Source organism: Corvus kubaryi, unplaced genomic scaffold (genome assembly GCF_017639235.1).
Source record: "Corvus kubaryi isolate FWS band 111438036 unplaced genomic scaffold, C.kubaryi_AGA036_p1.0 76, whole genome shotgun sequence".
Lineage (NCBI taxonomy): Eukaryota > Metazoa > Chordata > Aves > Passeriformes > Corvidae > Corvus > Corvus kubaryi.
In genome coordinates this window covers 2917208-2937676 of record NW_024582063.1, presented here as the reverse complement: position 1 = coordinate 2937676, position 20469 = coordinate 2917208, and the positions used below count along the sequence as shown (strand labels likewise).

General features: G+C 42.0%; 1 protein-coding gene across 5 annotated transcripts in view; it reads right to left on the bottom strand.

Moving 5' to 3' along the window:
* The window catches only part of STON1 (stonin 1), a 42497-nt gene that overhangs the window by 7595 nt on the left and 14433 nt on the right, over positions 1-20469 (bottom strand). For 4 of the 5 annotated variants that reach the window (XM_042051492.1, XM_042051494.1, XM_042051493.1 and 1 more), the window contains exons 3-4: positions 15308-15510; positions 10695-14932 (exon numbers count right to left, since the gene is read on the bottom strand). In XM_042051492.1, coding sequence (XP_041907426.1) covers positions 14858-14932; positions 15308-15510 — 278 coding nt within the window. In that variant the 3' untranslated portion in view covers positions 10695-14857. Of the gene's footprint in view, positions 1-116; positions 173-1573; positions 1698-1993; positions 2096-10694; positions 14933-15307; positions 15511-20469 lie in introns of those variants that run through there. The other variant, XM_042051498.1, reaches the window with a different exon arrangement.

Below are 20469 nucleotides of genomic sequence, written 5' to 3'. Positions count from 1 at the left end.
AGCAGCAGTGTTACAACTCTCCCTCTTGAAGTTTATTAATAATTGGCAAACAATTTTAAAAATTTAGGAGTTCAACATAATCAAAATCGAAGTAAAACATCACTACAGCTACATACCAGTTTTGCTGCTGAGAAATGCTGAAAACCTCCGCCAGTTTGGATGACAAAAGAAGCTATAAAAAAACCAAAAAAAACCACTTTACAAAAGACATTAATTTCTGGGGTACAGTAACCTTTCAATAATTAACAGCAATTGAAACAAACATGGGTGAAAGTAAAGCAATCTAACTTCAGGTCATACTCATTAGTGAGCACGAGTATTGTCTTGTCAACTTGAGGAAAACATGCAAGCACTTTTTTGCAGCAGAGGAAATCCACTGATGCTAAAAGTAGGAACACTAGGATAAGCACTCAATATTGACATCCATGGGAGAGAAAAGGGCAAAGGGAAAATTTTCCTGGGCCTTTGGAAGCAAACAATTTAGGTATCCCTAACTACTTGAAAAATCTCTAGCCACAGGGCAATTCAAATCCCCTTTTTAAAAACAAATAGATATATTTACTCGCCTCAACAGATTACTTTGCCTTAGTATTGCCCTTTAAAAACCTTAAGGGTAAGAAGGTAATGCTCATTAAATATAAAACCTCCAATAGCCTGCAAACACAAAAGTTTATTCCCTTTAGTTACATGGAACAAATAAAACACCTGCCTCCAAAAACAGTTCATTTAACTATGAGGAATTTAAAAAAAAATAAATAAAAAACCAAACACAAAAAGGAAGGAAAAAAAAATGTAAAAACCCCACAGATCCACAGATAAAGAATGCCTGCCCAAGCTTGAAATACACTACAGCACAGATTTTCATTATATCATCTCATATGGATTTTGTCCTTTATGGGCAAAGGTCCTAACAGCCTCTCACTTTGGGATAAGTCTCGGCTGAGCACTACACTCTACCACAACAATACCACAGTGGTCAGCTGGACTTGATTGAGAAGAGCAGGTCCTGATGTCAGAGGCTGTGTGAAAGTCAAGTACTTCTCTGCAACAGGAATGCTGTCTTTAGAAAAACTGACTGAAAGAAAAACTAGAAAGCTTCTTCTCTTCTGTTTGAGCAAAGGATTACATTTTAACAATTTGAGAACCAGATTAAACCCCAACCGGACAGCAGAGCTGCATGGCACAAACAAGCCATACAACCTCTGCACACATCAGGACAGCCATCAAAAGGGGAAGCAGGGGCTTAACCCTGCAGGTAAGTCTGCAGCTGAAGGGCTACACTATTGGACTGCCGACAAGAAGCCTAAATTCTCTGCATGTTTTGCTACTGGAAACGAGCAGCTGATCAAGAGCATGTAGACAGAATTCTATTAGTTTATTATTTATAAAGTTTAATTCATCATTTATTTTTCAAATTCTGCTTACAAATAATTACTGTTCCACATCAAACTAGATACATACGTAAGCACATCACAATACATCACAAACCAAGATTATTTCAAGTCTTCCAAAAATATCCCCGAATCACTGAGAAATTCTTAAATTGCATCCATTGTGTCCAACAACATCTGACCTGCTGAAGTCTGCAAAACGCTGTGAGAACTGTGTGGCAGCTGCAGGCTGAACTGTGGAGAACAGTGGCTATGTTTGAAGAAGCCTTCTATTGCTTTAGACTGTGTCACCTTCGTTTCCCAAAGCTGCAGGAAGATTATTACTAAGGTCAACAAATATCAGCTTTAAAAACAAACTGCATCCAAAAAGATAATTCCCAGCTTTTCCAAGAATAAGTTGACTGATTCTATCCAACAAACAGGGTAGCAATAACTAACCAATTTCAGCTCCCAGCAGCCCACACATCACTCACAGGACACTTGTAACTCTAAGTGCAAAAGTTTGCATGTTTTGGAGGGCAAAGAAATGGACAGGTCCATCATCTCAAAAGAAAAAAAAAACACAAACACAACTGCTATTAATACAAGGGAACCCAACAAACCTGCTTCAAGTCTTTCAGAACCTGCTCATCTACACCCTCCTCTGCAAAGAGTTCCTGCACACCTTCAATCACATCTTCAATAATGGACTTGTATAGTTCAGGCTACATTACAAAAGAAAAATAGGTATTTTCAAGTCAAGATGAGCATTAAGTCATTTAAAAAGGTAGCACAAAGTCTAATCTCGCTTCCTAAACTGCTGTTACAAACTGAACAGCATGAACAGATCAGTTTAACAAACACAATGTCAAATGCAAAGGTCTGCAAGTCCACTCATTCTTTTAAACCTACATCCCTAAAAAAGTACTGGATTTGAGCCTCAAATTATTTCTTAGGCTACCAATAATTCGGTAAGTGCTTAAGAAAATCCTGGAAACATTCAAAAACCATTGCCGTGCTGTATTTTCAAACAAGCGCGTCTATCATTCTAGAATCATTGCTGCTAGCTTAGAGACCAACCAATAATACAAGATATTAAAAATAAGCTGTGCCAGTTCCATCTGAAGCAGAATGTAAGGAACTGGCAAAAAAATAATAGAGCTTTATTTATTTATTTATTCTTTGTGGAAACAGTCTGATTCTGTATATTTCCTGTGGAAATTTTAACACTACTTTTATCAATACAGATCATTCATCTTATATTACAATAGGACGCCAACAGAACATTTTATTCCTTCTTCTGCCCGTGTCAATGATTAAATCCTAATCCTCCAGTCCGATGTGGACAGCAGATCCACATGAGCTTCAAGATTCCTACACTCCAATGCAAATGTAAGATAATGAGATTTTAGCAATTTAAAGCTTATTAATCTTGACTATCATTACCACCAGAATAGCCTACACAAGGTGGAAAATGAAGCTGAGATATTTCAGGAAACCTTACAAGACTCTGGATTAATAATTTAATTTTTTTAAACATCAAATTAATATTTTACTGCTCCAAAGTTGTTCTAAAGTGTAGATGATAAACAATTTCTTTTCAAAGTAAAGAAGATATTAAGAAGTAACACATTACATTCTCTGGAAAAAGCAACCAACACTACTTTAAAACAACCATACTCATGTATAATTTCTTATTAGGGATTATCAACCTCCAAAGACTCCTCCAGCACTTTTTCAGGATACTAGGAAGATAAGGAGGGAAAAGTTTCCTCTTGTACCACTACACTAAAAGCTGCTGATCAGCCCATATGTCAAATGCTCTGCCTTCACTGCTAATCCAAAAGAGAATCTGAATGTAAATCTTTCAACGGGCCTATTCATCTCCCCAGGATTGCCAAGCTACAGTGAGTACAAATATTTATTATGCTATACAAAAACTGCACCCAGCAACAGTAAAATTCAAACACCACATGCTTGCAAATTAGAGAAAAATGGTTACAGCACAGACATTATTGTACTCCAGTTTAATCCCTTTACACACAGGCACTCCTTCACCAGAGCCCGGCCATGCATAGCAGGAACTGTCAAACTCCCGTTTCATTTGTGTGCAGTGGCAGGAATGACTTATCCATGTCCCAATCCAGCAAAGCCTCCAAGGCTCCCGTGGGATTTCTGTCCCCTGAGGGAGCACCTGAAGCTCCGGGCAAGGAGAGGCAGCAGTGGACTAAACTTGCCATGGGATAAAGGGATAAAGGCCGCCGCCTCGCTCCCTGGCACTGCCGAGCTGGCACAGCGTTCCTGGCACCCTGGAGCTACCCACTGCCAATCCCTGCCACAACACTTTTGCCCACAAACTCTCGTTTTCAACAGAAAAATTTTTAAAAATTAAAAAAAAAAAAAAAAAAGGCTTTCGAAGTCGTCCCTGGGCTTCCCGCGCCAGGGAACGGGCGGCGGCTCCTCCCCGGGCCGGGCGCGGGAGGCGAGCTCCTCATCCTCATCCCTGTGGCCCGAAGGGAGGAGCGAGCAGACCCCGCCAGCCCGGCCCTGCCCCTCACCACGGGGCTGCCGTGAGCCATGGCAGCGGCGGCCGCCGCCTCAGCCCCGCCCGCCTTTAAGGCGCCGTTGCCAGGGGGACGCAGCCGGCCCCGCCCGGCCCTGCCCCGCCCGGCCCTGCCGGGCTCCTGTCCCCCCACACCCCCGAAAACCTTGGGCGTTCTGGGGCACATGCTGCTAAACCCAGACCCTAAAACTAAGAGTGACCCGCCACTGCCCAGTCTGGGCTCCAAGCTCCAGCCCGGAGCATCGCCTTGTGAGCACAGGGTTCATCTGGAGAGCCTCAGTTGTCCCCGTGGTGCGGGCGTGCGCCTAGGAATGCTGGCTGCAGAAGCGTATCATTTTGCTCTAATAAACCCTGAAGTCGTGATTATTTCCTAAACGGAGATAGCTGAAGCTAAGCATTGCAGTTAAGCAGCAGCAATCTGGTACAACTACTCAATTATTGCTTACATTTGCAGCAATCTGTTCATATGTTAATACAGAGATCTACCAATTTAGCAGTTACTAATCTGGAAAAATGCTCATTAATCTCGTATATGTACTCCCATATATACTTAGGTCTTTATGCACCTTCAGTCAGTGTTGCCCTGAGGGTTCTAAGAACCTAGAAACATAATCTCATTTTCCTTTCTTTTTCCTTTCTTTTTCATTTTTCAGGTAGCTTTGTCATTACAGTGCTGTTTGGCTTGTGAAAAGGAGACTCACCCATTAAGCTTTAATTTTTAAGGCTTACGCATCCTGAAAAATGAAAATATTTTAATGGAATGCTGTCAGACCCTTAATTAAATAGCCAGGCTAACACCTACAAAATAGAAGAAGCAACATCCTTAATAAACTGCATTTTCACAAGTGAGACAAATGCAATTTGCTATTGAAGTAATTTTTCTCTGCAAGAAAATATGTTTCATGACACTCCTTAAGTCTTGAATTAAACAGCAGTTGCATATTCAGCTGTTCTGTATGCCCTCCATCATCGTGAGGAAAACGCAAGCCATATTGCTCGGCTTACAGAATAATTTAAATAATAAACCATTTTTTTTTTAAAGCACAGTGCTCATTTGAAACTGCCTGGGATAGTGCATACCAAAAGTGTCCTTATTCTTCTCCTGACTGTTTTTTCCTGTCGTGTTAGCAAAGATAGCAGGAAGGAGCTGCAGCCTTGAGGATCTTGCTGGGCCCTGAAGGTCGCAGATGGGGATTGTGCAGCTGGATGCCACTTCCTCATCAGGCAGCCAGACCTGACACAGAGCCATCACCTTGCCAGTACAGGGCTTCTAGAAACGTGGAAGAAAGAAGATTTATAAATTATTTCTACCTCTTTTTGTTTATCTAGGGATTACAAAGTGCCTTGGAATCACAACAGTTTGTGTGCCTAACTTCAAAAAGAAGGAGAGCTGGGGAGCTTGATACCAAAGGACTACTCAGCTGTCTCAGACAGTGGTCAGGCGACTTTGCCTGTGTCCACGGGAGAATTTGCAGACCAAAGCAAATTATCCTTACCTGCACTTGAAGTGGCCAGCATGTCTCTGTGTTTGCTTTCCCACAGGGCAGTGTGGGCATCCTCCATCTGTTCTAAATTATACCCTTTGTATTGTGAGTAACAAAGGGCCTGTCATCAGGTCAACGGGTCAGCTCCCTTCATGCTGGGACAGCAGATAAACCTACTTATAGCACACAGATATCACTGGGGATAAAGGAGAAACTGGGAATGGGAATGTGACTTTCCAAGCTGAACAGGGAGGTTTCAGAGGGCACTTCCTCCTAACCAAGACACTCCTATTTTCATCTGCGGCCTAGCAGCACACTTTATATAATTTCTTCTATAAATTCCTAGGGAAGGTGTCTTTTCATCCAAGTACTGTCAGCTGAACAGTGTGAGAAAGCCTGGTATGCACAGAAAAAAATGCAGTCATTTCTGAACAAGGGGGAAAATATTAAAATATCTGTGACTAGCATTACTCATACTGACTGGCTAGCTTTGATATGGTGAGCTTAACCTACTATCTGTGTCCTGCAGTATAAAGTACAACCCTGTAGTCATTTTCATGCTTATGGAAGTTTTTAAGATTTACTCCCACTTTTAAGAGAAGAAACTGAGGCACAGACCCACGAAATATCTTGTCCAAGCTCACAATGGCAGCCAGGAAGAGCAATAAGGTTTCATGAATCTTGGTTCAGCTTCCAGTCCAGCTCTCCCCACTGTAGTCTGTTTAAGAGCTCACAAGAGTTTTAGAGAAGAGGCTACGGAAAAGATTAGCATGCTGTTCAAACCCTCCGGATTTTTCAGGGGTTTTGTCTGCATTTGGGATAGTGCTGCTTAAGGGCACCTCAAACATTCATTTACTAGACAGGTTTTAATTTGTAATTATTTATACTCCTTTTGGTACATGATGTCTAGAGAAGATTTATTTTTGGATGATAAGCCTTTATTAATCATTTAAAAAAAAAAAAACCGTTTTCCAATGTCTTCCCTCTAAGAAACAGAGAACACTCAGCACACTCAGATGCTTGGTCATGAATGCCCTCTCCTGTTCAAATTCAGCATTGCTGCTGGAGAGGAACACGGCCACACAACTGCAGGACTGCAAAATTCTTTCTCAAAGCATATTATACAAATACCGTCTTGCCTTTTCTTTCCAAGTAAAGGCAATCATTCTTAGGAGGAACTGGTTGCAGAATTCAGGCAGTCCTCGTGGAGATAACATGACACGAGCAGAGGTGTAATTTCATTTTAAAGATATCCTCTAACATGTTCCCTTTGTTTTCAGCTGTTGACTCATAGATATATGGCACTCCAGTCTCATAATCAATTTTATGAACAGTGTGATTTTGTTACAAGCTCCATCATTTCCCTCGGAGTCCTGAGACAGATAATACTGGCACCTGTGATTTGTTCCTTTTTCATTTATCATGTGTGACTCCTGTTTCTTCAAGAGCCTCTCCTTTTTTTCACCTGATTTAAGCCACTTTATCAGAACTATAGAAAGACCTCTCCCTTAATTCAATTTAATGACAAATTTTCAGGACATTTGGTGGTTTATGAAGGGCTCTGACCTGTACAAACTGCTGTATAAAAATGGCAGTCTGGTGGATTGAATATACTGAATAGTACTGTGTATCCCAGTCCTCAATAAGCCCAAAGACTTGTGTAGTAGCAGGAAGCCTAATTAAGGATGAAACAAGCCTTGCCTCTCCTAAATATCACCCTGATACATATGCCTTATTGGGACAGAATGCCTGAAAGGGAAACAACAGCCACCTGGGGTGGGGAGGGGCCGTTTCACTGTTCTTATTCTTGTCCCTTTCTATCACACTACTGCTGGTGTCAGGCTCAGTGCTCAACCCCTGTTCCCTTATCCTCTTTGCTGTCTGCCTTCTTTCCCTGGGTATGACGTACATATGGTTATACCAAGTGACCCCAACCTCTCAACCTGCATCCTAAGAAAGGCACAGTCCAGCTCCCTCCTCTTTTTTCCGTTGTCTTTGCCTTCATGGCTTGCTAAGTCCTTTCCCTGCCATCCGGTTTTGCCTCCTTCATCAGTGGTTGAAGTCTCATCCCTTCCTCACCTGTCTGTAATTGCCACTCATCTGCCCTTGGCTCCCTGGCTCCAGTGGGGAAGGATTAGTTACTAGAGGGGTGCAGAATCCCACAGAGGCAGGGTGCAGTGGGAGAATAAATGCCAGAAACATCATTTTTCCTTATCTGAATTAGCTGCTGGACATTCATCATTGAGCAGACAATTGCAGAAGTCCAGCAATTTTAGTGTGATGGTAAATAAAAGCAGAGCAGCATGTTTTGGTCAAGGCCAGTTTGCTCTGCCTAACTTTGCATTCAATAATCTCAAGAGGAATAAAGCTGAGTGACCACATCAGGCCTTTGCACCAGCAGTGGAATTTGCAGCACCAAGAAACCACTAAAATCATCCAGCAAGTGACTTTGAGATACAGGCTGAAGTACAGCTTAGCAGTCAGGCTGTCCTTCTTACTGCCTCATTAATACCAATTTAAGCCTGCTAAAGAATAACTCAGATGTATGGAGACTAACCTTCCTTGCCATGTTGGGTGTGGGATGCATTTATATGAGGACCCCAGTATTTGTTAAAGGGCATATTCCTGAGCTTCCTTTTCTGAGAAAACGACGAGGGGCTCCTGTTGTCCTAATACACAGCTGTACACACCTTTTCATTTTTCTTTGTTTTTTTCTTTTTTTTTACCCCCAGCTCCACTTTTGTCTAGACCTACCCTGAGCAGATTTTCTGCACTCTCCTTCTGACATTATAATCACATCATTAGCAGCAAAGATATTCAGTAATGGATTTACATGGAGGGGGCCTTTTCCCTTTTCTGTTCAGGCAGCGGATGGCTCCCTCCACTTCAGATGAAGTCTCATCTAAATCCCATTACTTACATTTAGATGGTAACATCTGCTCCATGTTACAGATGACAGATGAAGGTCCCTTGCCAGATGGCAGTCCAAGAAGGTTACAGTGGAACCTCAGCTCTGGATATCACCAAGCTAATACCTAAATTCTTGCTTTAAATCCTCCCTGTTTCACTGCTGGGTTTTGTTTGATATTTTCATTGCATTCCCTATAGCATGACCTTGTCATTTCTCTGGCATGAGCAAGATTGTCCTGAGGACAGGTCACCATTGCCCAGAGCACTGCAGATGTGAAGCAGGGATGCTCCAGGCCCAGCAACTTCTGCTTGGTGCAGAATGGCAGGATGCACTGTATGAAACCAGGTCCTGCTGCATGGTCTGGCACTGCCCTTCTTGGGTGAGGAACCTTCACTGTGCCTCCCCGTCAGTCTCACAGCCACCTGCTGTGCCCGCAGTGGCTCTGCCCATGCTCCCCCTGCTCCTTCTCCAGCTGCTTCAGCTCGCCTCCCCACCCCAGGAGATCATTCACTTCCTTTCCTCATCCAGCCACCTGCAGCTATTCCCAACTTTGTTCTCAGTACCTTCCCTTGAAGGCACTTCTCTGCATGGGTTCCCCACCACTTTTCCCTTACAGTCCCTTTCCCAGGTAAACTTTTCAACTTGACTTGGAGATCCATCAGTTCTCCTTGGAGAGAACTCTCCATGCAAACACACTCTGCCTGCTCCCCTCTCCTGCCAGCTCCCTGCTCACTCCCTGCTTCCTCTCTTTTACCTCCACTGCTGTTCACTTTTCACACATCTCTTCTACTCCCAGCACATCCCTTCTTCTGACTTTTTCCCCTTGGAGTTTTATTGTTGGGAATGGAAGTGAAAGTTATTCTCAAACCAAAAAGGCCATCACAATGCAAAGTAATACTAGACTGTACCCACCCACAACAAGAAATACCTAATCCCACTGGGGGTTGGGATGGCAAAGCAGAATTTTGAGCCAGTGCTTTTCTTCTATTTTTATTAGTGACGCTTCAGCAGGGAGCATGAGCTACAACATTTTATGCTTGTTATTGTAAAAAATTACATGTTGTTTTTGCTAAGGAAAGAACAGTGCTATAAAATAGCACATACAAGGCATTGAAAATACTAGGAAGCTGTCCCAAAAATAAAAGTTTTCATGTTTTTACTTATATTCTAGCAATTTCCCATCTCACTTGTTCATGTCCCTGAATCATGTTGTTAACTGATACTTTTAAACATTGCAAACTGTTTAAGCTCTGTAAGGGGACTATACTTTCGCTAGATACCTGCTTTCCATTTGCAGGTGCTCATTGAAGGATAGCACACCACTGAAGTGAAAATGGATGTTAACTTTATTTCCCAGTGTTTCCCAGAATAGCTGATTGCTTTGCTACAGACACAGAAGCATAGGACAAGCGGCACGGTTATTTTATTCTTTAAACCCATTCTTTGAATGCTGCCTCATAAACCTCTTGCCTCATTCCCATATTTCCCCACAGAGGTCTCACTGTTTCCCTAGTAACAGAACAGGCTTTGAAATTTGTGAAAGTCTTAAAACAGTTGTCGCTGCATTATATTCAAATATCCCAGAGAGACCAGAGGGAGCACTCAATAGGAAAAACCACGGCATTCTTTGGGTTAGCACTGCTGTGAAAATACGGCAGAAAAGGGTCTGCCATAAACCATTGTGAGACCCCAAGCAGAGTGCTGCATCCAGCTCTGGAGCCCCCAACATAAAACAGACACAGACCTGCTAGAGTGAGCCCACAGAGATGCTCAGAGGGCTGGAGCCCTTCTCCCGTGAAGACAGACGGAGAGAGCTGGGGTTGTTCAGCCTGGAAAAGAGAAAAGCTCCAGGGAGACCTTACAGCACCTTCCAGTACCCAAAGGGGGCTACAAAAAGCTGTTACGAGAGCAACTAGTGATAGGACACGGGGGAATGGCTTTAAATTGAAAGAGGGTAGGTTTGGATTAGATGTTAGGAAAAAATTCTTTACTGTGAGGGTGGTGAGGCACTGGCATAGGTTGCCCAGAGAAGCTGTGGATGCCACAACCCTGGAAGTGTCCATGGTTGGCTGGGACTTCCACAACCTGGTCCAGTGAAAATTGTCCCTACCCATGGCAGGGGGATTGGAACTGGATAATCTTCAAGGTCCCTTCCACCCCAAACCATTCCATGATAAATGTAATACAGTGCATCTCTGAGCTTTCTGCAACCAGCTTTATCTAATTTGAGGAGTGATATTCCCCACTCACAGACTAGAACTGTTCTTTCTAATGAGCTGCAATATCTGACGATCAAGATCAACCAGTTAACTACAGTAAATTCAAAACTAGCTCGATATATTTCTAGTGAGGGGACAAGAAACTGCTAGTTTGAAATACAACTTTATTTTTTTAATCAATATGCAATCTACAAAATGTTATTACAAGATTATCAGCATGATCTGTTTGTACTTATACTGACAAAAGACCCAAATAAAATTATAGTTTCCATTAGGAGTAACAGCACTGCTTCAGAGTTATCAAAATTATTGCTAAGAACTACTAACTGCAGCACTTAGTTACTGTGTTAAGTAACAAAAAGACAAATAAATGCAAAATAGAAGTATGGACACCAATACCGCAGCTAAGAAGTCTGCCAAGCAAATAAACACAACCAAAAGTAACATGTGAAAACATGTGTTCAGACGTAAAATACTTTTGGACAACTAATACAGAACCTGAAGGAAATCAAAGCAAGGAGCATAAGGATGACAGTAGCTTGGTATCAATGGAGTGCATCATCATCCTCATTTCTCGAGAGCTGCTACCCAGGGGCAACAGAACCATTGTTCCCAATCACTGCAAAGCTTCAGCTGTGACATCCAGTAACACCTCTTTTCCTATCCTTTGTGCTCTCTTCTGGTTGGAATAAGCAGGCGTTTCAGGTTTCTTACTTACTAACATAAAAAATCATCTACAGACCATTACCACTAGTCCTTTCTTCTTCTTTTTTTTGCCTCTCTTTTATTCTTAGAGACTTTGATGCAGATCCCATTTTGTCAGTTAAAAGACTTCCATTGACTTCAATGGGTGTTTGAATCCAAAAACTACATCAAGTGCCATTTACCTGGAGTAATACAATTAGTATGAGAAAGATGAATGCAAAGATAAAGTTTGTCGGTTTCAGCAAGTGCAACCCTTTGTAAGTAAGGCAAACACGCTATAAAAATAGTTGTTCTCATTGATTTCTGTTTTAAGTATAAAATATCCCAAAACCTGCTGGTCCTTTGTGAAGGAAACACAGATAATACCTAAATACTGCCCTGAAGTAAATGTTAGTGAAATGTCAGCATCTTAAGTGACCCAGACAGTTGGAAGCATTTCAGCAACTGCAGGCACTCGCTGGGGGAAGCAAGATCAGATACGTGTGAAACCCAGTTCCTCACATGATGTCAGTACCTCCTGGATTATTTAAAGCTCCAGTCCTTCTGCTAGCTGGACACTGAGCATCTTAACAGCTTATAGCAACTGTTCCTCATCTCCATTCCCCCCCCAAAATTACAATTAGACTACTTGTAGACCAGATTCCTAAAGAATTCAGAGCCCATATGTTTACTCACTATCAGCTGCTGCAACATTCAAGGAAAATGTTAGCAATGAGTCTTAAAGTTAAGAGTTTATTCTTAAAGTTAAGAATATTTGTTCGGTAGGTTATGCTCAAGACAATGCAGAAGAAAGGGGAAGCCTGGGTGTTTCTGGTTTGACACGTCGCAAAAGAAGAGAAAGTTAGAATTCGATGGGGGGGAAAAGGTCAGACAACCCAAATTTTCGTTCATTAGACTGCAGCATATTTTTAAATATTCTGACATTAAGACATATAAACATCAGTGTGAGACTGAACAGGGCAATTATTCCACCTTAGGCTGCACTAATTGTCAAGTAATTGTCAAACCAAAAGCCATGTATTAAACAAAGTAACTTTCTTTCAGTGTAGCAGTATTTCTATGGAATTAATTCCCTGTGATCCTGATCCAATTCTGATTAAAGTGCATTGTGAGGCTTGCAAGCTTCAGATGAAAATCCAAGAGTTTGCAACACAGATAAAGCTGTAGCTTGACCTTTTTATGTTAATGAGTTCAGTAAGTCTGAATGAGCATTTGCACCATAACACCCTAATACAACTCTCTAGCAGGAATGGTGACTTGTAACATGGTCATTCATTATTTAAGCCACTTACTGCAAACAAGAGCTTGTACCTTGAAGGGTCAACACTACACAGGCTCCTTAAACACATCCTGAGACACAGCAGACACCTGAGAGCAGAAAAGCAGCCACTGCTTCTGCAGAACCTGTAACACCACTAGGTACCAATGCCCAGGAGGTGAGTGCTGTGAATGGAGATCCTAAGGTGAAAGAGAGGTGGAATGGATATATTCAGGTTCCTCCTTCTTAAGAACAGAAAGATAGCGGCCAGCTGGGCGAGACAGGCTTTGGAGAGCAACTACTGTTAATAGGTTTACTGAATTAGCTGTATTAATGCCAATCAAAACAAGTCAGCCTCAGACAAAGGAAACCACGGGTAATTGCAATGCATATTTTGCTTCCTCTACCTCACTGAGCAAAGAGGTTAATAAGTATTGGAGCTGTAGTACAACCGTGGCCTTCAGCAAACTGCAGAGGTTGCCATGTTGCCAAGTATAAACACTTTGCCCTGGTGCACACTGTACCCCTTGGTTCAGCTGAGCAAAATATAAACCAAAATTATTAATAAAACACACCAAACATGACTTGAAGGTGCTAATGGCTTCTCAAGTCAAAACACAGATGGAGGATGCAACAGCTGAGACATATTTGGATCACTACTACAGTCCAACGCTTGCTTAGATTTATAACAATATAATCTGCTAATAAAAGGGATATATAGAGAAGCCCAAATACCATAATAGTCTATTTGGGGTTTTGGCAATGCAATGCCCATAAAAAACCTGCCCTCAGGACTTACTATAGAATCTATTACCCATTTCATTCTCAGCTTCCGGATGGGGGGAAAAGTTTATTGTGATGAACTAGGTTCATATTATGGTCTTCTGTTTCCTCAGACTGGTAATTTTCTCTGTGTATATCCCACATATTTCTACTTTTGGGGAATAACATTTATCTGTATTTCTACACAGTGTTCATATAAACATTTACAAGCTCTACAAAATATAAAGTGAGGCAGTGCATTACTACATTTTTGTTCTCCAGTAATTTTTGTTTGAAGTAAGGATAATTTTAGGAAAACTGCAGCCAAAAAAAAAAAAAAGTATCACAAGCATTTTTTTCATTTATCATATTTTTTCAAACTTGGAATTACAGCCTGCAGAAAATGACAAGGGGGATGATGGCTGAAGGGAAGTATTAGAGCCTTTCCCTAAAGGCCAACTGTTTGTTGAAAACACAGTTAACACACTGAAATTAGTGATTAGTAGCTCAGGCTGCCTGAATGAAGCATCACAGCTTCATGTCTCCTGTGACAGTCCATTCCTGCATTATTTCCCCATGGAAAATGCCTTTAGAGCCAGTAGCACAAAAACATCTCCCTTCCCAGGCATGTCTGAAAAGTTACTCAAAGCCACAGCTCCTGCAGTTTCCATACCAACATCTGGAACTTGCATCCTAAAGGAGACACCGGGCAAACAGCAGCAACCAGTCTTTTCTCCAGCTTGTGGGGGAAAACTTCTGCTGTAAATTCTCAAAGCCCCATCAGATGAAATAGGCCTGGACTGATTTACACTCTGAGAATCCACCCCTTATCTCACTTGCTACAGTAGTGAAAAAGAACTGTCTAATGCTGGCACAGAAACTTCAATCACATCTGCCATATGGTTTTTTTGCCCAACAGATTACTTAGAGTGAACCTATAAAGTGCTGAGGAGGAAATAGTTGCAGCCATGGAAAAATAAAGAATATTATTGCAGAGGACCCTTTTTCCCAACAAAATCACCCAGTTTCCAACTCATTAATTAAGGCTCTTGTTGAGAATATTATTTGGACTTGTTCTGTTCACGTACTTCAAGGAGCACTGAAACAGGAGGGACTTTAGTTTTCAAACAGCACTAAAAAATTTAATTGGTCCTGCTGGACCTTACACAGGTGCTGGTCTGCACATACACACTCTGGCAGCTTTTATTACCAAATATTATGTGTCCAAGTGACATGAACCCTTTGATCAGTGCCATTAGGTTTCAATATGGAGTATGAGATCACTCCCAAGTTAAAGCTACACAACAGGAAAATAATATATTAGAATCAGTCAATGAAGTGCTCACATCCTGCAGCTCTGACAAGGAGACCTCATTCATCCCAGGACTCCCATAACAGGAAGTTTACTTGAATGCAGGCCAGTCAAATGAGTACTGATTTGCAGACTCAAACCCTTAAGCACTAAAAAAAAAAATTCAATGACCATGTTTACCCTAGACTAGGTCACCGCGCTTCTTCTAACAATAGAATTTCCTATGTAAATTGATTCCTACTAATATCCTATAATGGTGCCTCCTGTCCTCTTTCATTGCATTAGGCAGTTGCCAGCCTTATCTGGGTCTTCTCCATCAAGCCTAATCCACTTCTTTTCAATTTCAACCTGTAGGCAGAAAACAAAAAGCAGCAGGTAGAATTAGCAAATAACTGGACATTGAAAGTGTGAATAGCAGCAATGGCATGGAAAAAGCTTTGACACAAAATCAAAATATTTCCAGACCAAACAGATTTCAAAACCACTACTCCCAAAAATAGCTCAACTGAGGAAAAACAAAGCTGCATTCACAGTCCTATTTTTCATACTCATCTTTGATCAGACAAGGAACTATTATTTAATGATTCTTTTGCTCCAAGTCATTATCAAAAGTATGTGCAAGATGTGTTTAGAATACAAAGCACATTTGCTTTTCAAATACTGTATTGGGGAGCAGGGAGGGAGAAGAGGAGGAAAACATGGAAAGCATAGCCCTGAGAATACCTGGCAATTGTAAAAAGCTTTCTGAACCACGTGTTTCTGGGGCTGCAGATCACTCTCTATGCCCAGGGACTTCACTTCTGTTCCTGAGGCACAGGTATCATGAACAACAAATTGGACAGTAGCAAATGGATACCAGTCAGATGGTATCTCCTGGTCTGACCCGAGTTCCAGTTTGTAAGACAGGCTGTGTGGATGATCCAAACCTTGGAAAAGAAAAAGAAAACCACCACACCATTAGTGAATTACCTTTTCTTTGTTTACAGTGTAAGGCTCATCTCCTAGCGAGAGAGTACAGCTTTACCTTTTATAAACAGAGCAGTTATTATGATACAAGATTATTCTATCTATAAGCTTTTGCTACTTGGGCATAGGGTAGCCCCTTATTTATTTTTTGTCTGCTTCAGCACATTTTTCACAGTCAATTTTACAAATCAATTTACACAAGATTTACCAGATCCTTTCAGCTTCTCATTGAGAGAAAAATATTACAAACTTAGTGCTTTGTTGCTAAATTCAGACTATTTGATGGAATCTCAGTTTTCCCTTAAAAATGCATTTCTTACTCTTACAGAAAAATAAAAGCTGGAAGGTCCCAGTGTGGCCAAGGCAGAGATATTGCCCTGCATCCAATAACCCCCTTTCCAGAGCTGTCTGCTGTAGAAATTTTACTGCAGTGCTTATTTCAAGTACTACAGCTATCTTGTGTACCACCATTTATTACAGTATGTCCACGGCAGGGAGATAAAGGTGCAGCTCAGAGTGCTGCTCAAACAAGATACATCCCACCTGCCAGGATAAGGGCTACCTGGAGTCCCTATCTAGCTTGGAAAAGAACATACCCCGTTTCTGCCAAAAAAAAAGTATTGCTAAAGTAACTGTGATGTTATAAAGCAGAGTCATGAAGGATTTGTGCAGCATATTCTGAATTACTTTAATCATCCTAGGGATGATCCCAAGGATCACTTGCTTTAGCATTTCTTACATGGGACAATGATAAGGACAGGCACTTCTCCTGGAACAGCAAGGTGAAAGCCCGCTTCCCAAAGCAACTGGAGTCAGCAGACTCACCATGTGTGTGAAATCAGGATAATACAATTTAATATAATGAAAAGAATCCTCTCCAAATTCTTCAGGGCAAAATGAAGCAATTCTGCATTTCTCCTTCTCTCCAGGATTTTAATCATCAGCATAGACAACTATGTTTTGGCTGCAGGCAGGGGGAAAAAAAAAAAAAGCAGAGAAAGGATTGCCTGTGTTTTGTCAAAGGCAAGCCTGGCAGAGTATATTTGGTTTTCATCCATTACACTGAATGGAATCTCAAAGTTCAGGAAAAAATGTCCCATTTTTTATGCACTGGCTTTCTCCAGTGACAGGAATCAATTTCGTATCAGAACGAAGGAAATACTGAAGATGGAGTTAACATAAACTGAGCTTTATCCATCCCATGGGAAAAATCATGGTAATATTCCACATCCACAGGCTCACAGGCATTTTGTATGGCAAAAATAAATAAAAAAGCTGCATCTCCATTGCTCCTAGGAGCCTTGGGCTGGGTGCCTGTCTGTGCTGCAGGTTTTGCCTGTAACATTACACACACCTCTGGGCACACCTCAGGAGAGGGTCCTGCAAGGCACTGGAGCACAAAGGCCCTCAATCTGCGAGGAGTGCCATGCCAGGGGCATGCAGCGTGTGGCTGAAGTCTCAGGACAGTAACACAAAACACAGAGACCAGTAAAACTGCAACATAAGGGATTTTATTATGGAAATAGAGGAGGGAACAAAGTCAGAAATAAGGATTACAGCCACCTGCCAACGTCTTGAGAATGAAGCTGCAGAATGGAACAAGTGTGAGGAAGAGATGGTGTTTCATCACTCATGCACCCAGGGACAGGCAGATCTCTGCATCTCTGTGATGTGAGCCTTGTCCATGACCTGCTGCTGGTCACCTCTTGCTGTGTCCAAGCACATTTCTCCTGCACTAATACTCTCTTGGTCCACAGTCCCTCTTCCAGACTGCCTGGACATGGTGGAATGAGCCTTTGTTGATGCAGGCCTCTCCATCCTTGAATCCTCCATCATCCCAGCAACAGGACACCACAAGGAACATCCTCTTCCAGAGCCACACTGCAAGATGTCATCCCATCCGAACTGTGGTCCTTTTGGCTCCCAGAACCTGCTCCCATCTCCCATGGTGATGCCAGGATGCAGCTTGGCAACACAGTCACTTGACCTGGTCTTTGTGCTGTTTGCTGAGTTGGGCTGCACAGGCTGAGCAGTGTCAGCCACAAGTGAAGCATCCTGCGAAGGACAGCAGGAATTGCAGCACCATGGCATGTCTTGGCCAGGAAAAAGGCACACTCTGCCTCTGGGGCTGTGGTTAATCAAGGATCTCAGGAAAAATGGTTTGTTGCTTGTAGTTCATTTGTGGTAGAAGGCAACCGGCATAGATCTAAAGGCTTTTGGAGATCAAATTCACAATCTTCCTGGGGTTTTTTTTGGGGGGGAGGCCTATGAAGAAACAAATAGCAATGGGAATTGTCTAGTAAATTATTTTGTCTTCTGAGAAATGGAATCCAGAAGTAATCATTGCTTGGAATTTTCCTGGGCAGATGTCGGATGGTAAGTGTTGGATAATAGATGTCCGCTTGAGTCCAGGCATAAATGGGCCATACCTCTTGGTCCGCTGCTGAAGGTTTTCCTGCCAGACATGGTATAGTTGTGATTCTAGGACCATCTAGCCTTCAAAGAAACTTCTGGGTTTATATTCCAGCTGACCCACACCCATGAGGTGGTCTTGGTGTTGGGATGGAGTGAATTCTGGGGTGCTTCCTTTTCCTTAGGTTGCAACCTGCAATGGCAGAGACAGTAAGTTTGGGATTTGTATAAGGCTACTGCCTTGGGTCCTCTGGAGCAGCTTCCATTGGACCTTTTTGCCTATTCCTAAAACACAGGGTTCCCCCCAGCCCATCTGTCTCTTGTACCAACACCAAGGTCAGAAGGAGGTACTCACCCCTTCACTTGTGGAGTTCTTCTGCCACTGCTGGGCTGTGCTGGGAGAGTAGAGCAATTTCTTCCCATTGGCTGTCAGATGACAAAGTGACTGAGCAGCATATTGGAAGACCGTGAATATCACCTTAGTTTTCACCTAAAACTGAGCAGTTCTTGTCATCTCTGCTCCATGAAGCCACTGCTTCCCAGGCCTTGTGTTACACTGGAGTTAGAAGAAGAGAGGCTGTGTGTAGAAGATCCTTTTGCAAAAGAAACTGAAAAAGGCAGGTGTTGGCCAGAAGGAGGGAAAAGGTGGTGCTGTAGAAAGACAGGTGGATTGGAGCAGGCACAGTGTACTAAGGTGACATATTCAGAGCCCTGACATTTCAAGATGACATATTCAAGCCCAGCTATCCAGAATGTGGCCCATCAGGCACCATGGAGACATGACCACCTGGACTGATGAAATCAAACCTGAAAGGCAACCAGATAATTTGGGGACATAACTGAGCTTTTACTATCTGACTTATGAGACAGAAACCCTGCAGTTTAGGTGTCTATGCAACTTGTTAAGACTTCAGTGAATTGAGAGATTTTAGTCTGATTTTTAATCTGAAAATCTGGTTCTTGTTTCCTAAAAGCATTCCAAATTCTTGCTCTTTCTCCAAAGAATACCAACAAAAAAGCCAGAACAAACAAAAGATCAGTAAAATTACGAAAGTAGATTCCAAATATAATTTAGCATTCATATAGCATTTCAAAAGCAATTAATAATCTAACTTTGCACTTATTAACACTGTTTAGACCTATTTCACCTGTGTAAGTAGCATTCAAGCAACCTTGATCTGAGAAACGCTCATGAAGCAAAGCAATGAAAGCCAAAATAATGTACTGGTTATCTTAGTTATGTAATAATTCTATTTTTGCCAAAATAGGTCCAGTTCTAAAACTCTTATTTTGAACATGAAAACATACACAATTACTAAGAACAGATTTACATTAGGGTTGTTAGAAGTTAATAACTCCTGCAGCTATGTCTAAATGGGTACGTTTGTCCAACCTGCTGGGAGAAGTGCATAGGAAATAGAGGAGTGGGACAGTACCACCACCAAGCAGCAGTTCACAGTGGTGCCAGTGCCAGAAGAAGGTGGCTGGGCAGGGATGGAGCCCACCTGAAAAAGTCATGGCTTTGAGTTTCCACCCAGGCAGTTTAGAAAATAAGAAAAGCAGCATCTGGTGGTTGCTGGGAAACACATCACCTCCCACAGCAGAGTCCATGCACAGATGCTAAAGGCAGTAACAGGACTGCCAGCAGCCATAAGCTCCCCTAGCTCCAATTTGCTGTGTCATTAGCCCCTGCTTCCTCAGTGTGGCTGCATGATGCAGAATGAAAGAAGAAATAATCAGCTGAAGTACTGTTGCTTTACACAACGGCTCAAGGTGTCCTAGCAGGAAGCACCACAGGGCTCAAATTTACACAGCAAGTGATTAAAGCACAGCAGTTTGCAGTCTAGTCTCTCCCCTGCTCCCTGGGAACTCCCTGGGAAGCAGCTGACACAGCTTCTCCACTGCAAAGTCTGGCCCCAGTACTGCGCTAAAATCATAACATGTTCTGTGTTTCCTTACACGAAGCCCCAGTTTCACAAACATAGACTCAATTTGCAGAAATTTCACTGGATCAGCCCTTCAAAGCCTATTGCTTTTTCCCTTTTCTTTCTTTTTTATTTTTTTGTAAATAATGCTAAAATTCAGACTCCAAACTCAACATTCATATATCTGAATAGGCACAGGCAGCTTTTATTAGTCTGGTGTTTCTTGCAGCTCTTACTGACTTCATTTGGCCAGCACTTTTCCAAGAAAACACTTTAGTAGAATCCAGTGGATATTAACATATTTCAATGTCTATAAATGGAGCCACAATATAACTGTAGGCAACACTTCCTTCTCCCTTCCTTCTTTATTTTTTTTTTTAAGAAGCCTTGGACAGAGGCTTTTTGAAAGCAAAATCCTCAGCATATTTTTCTGCCTGCGGTAAACACATTATGAAAGTTTACATATTTCTATTAGTTTGACTGTCTCCAGACTTTTGGCATGCCTTGGGACAGCTCTATTTTTAAACTCTTAACTGTGTACAGAGCACTTGATAAAGAGGTTTAAAATTTGACTGGGCAGTA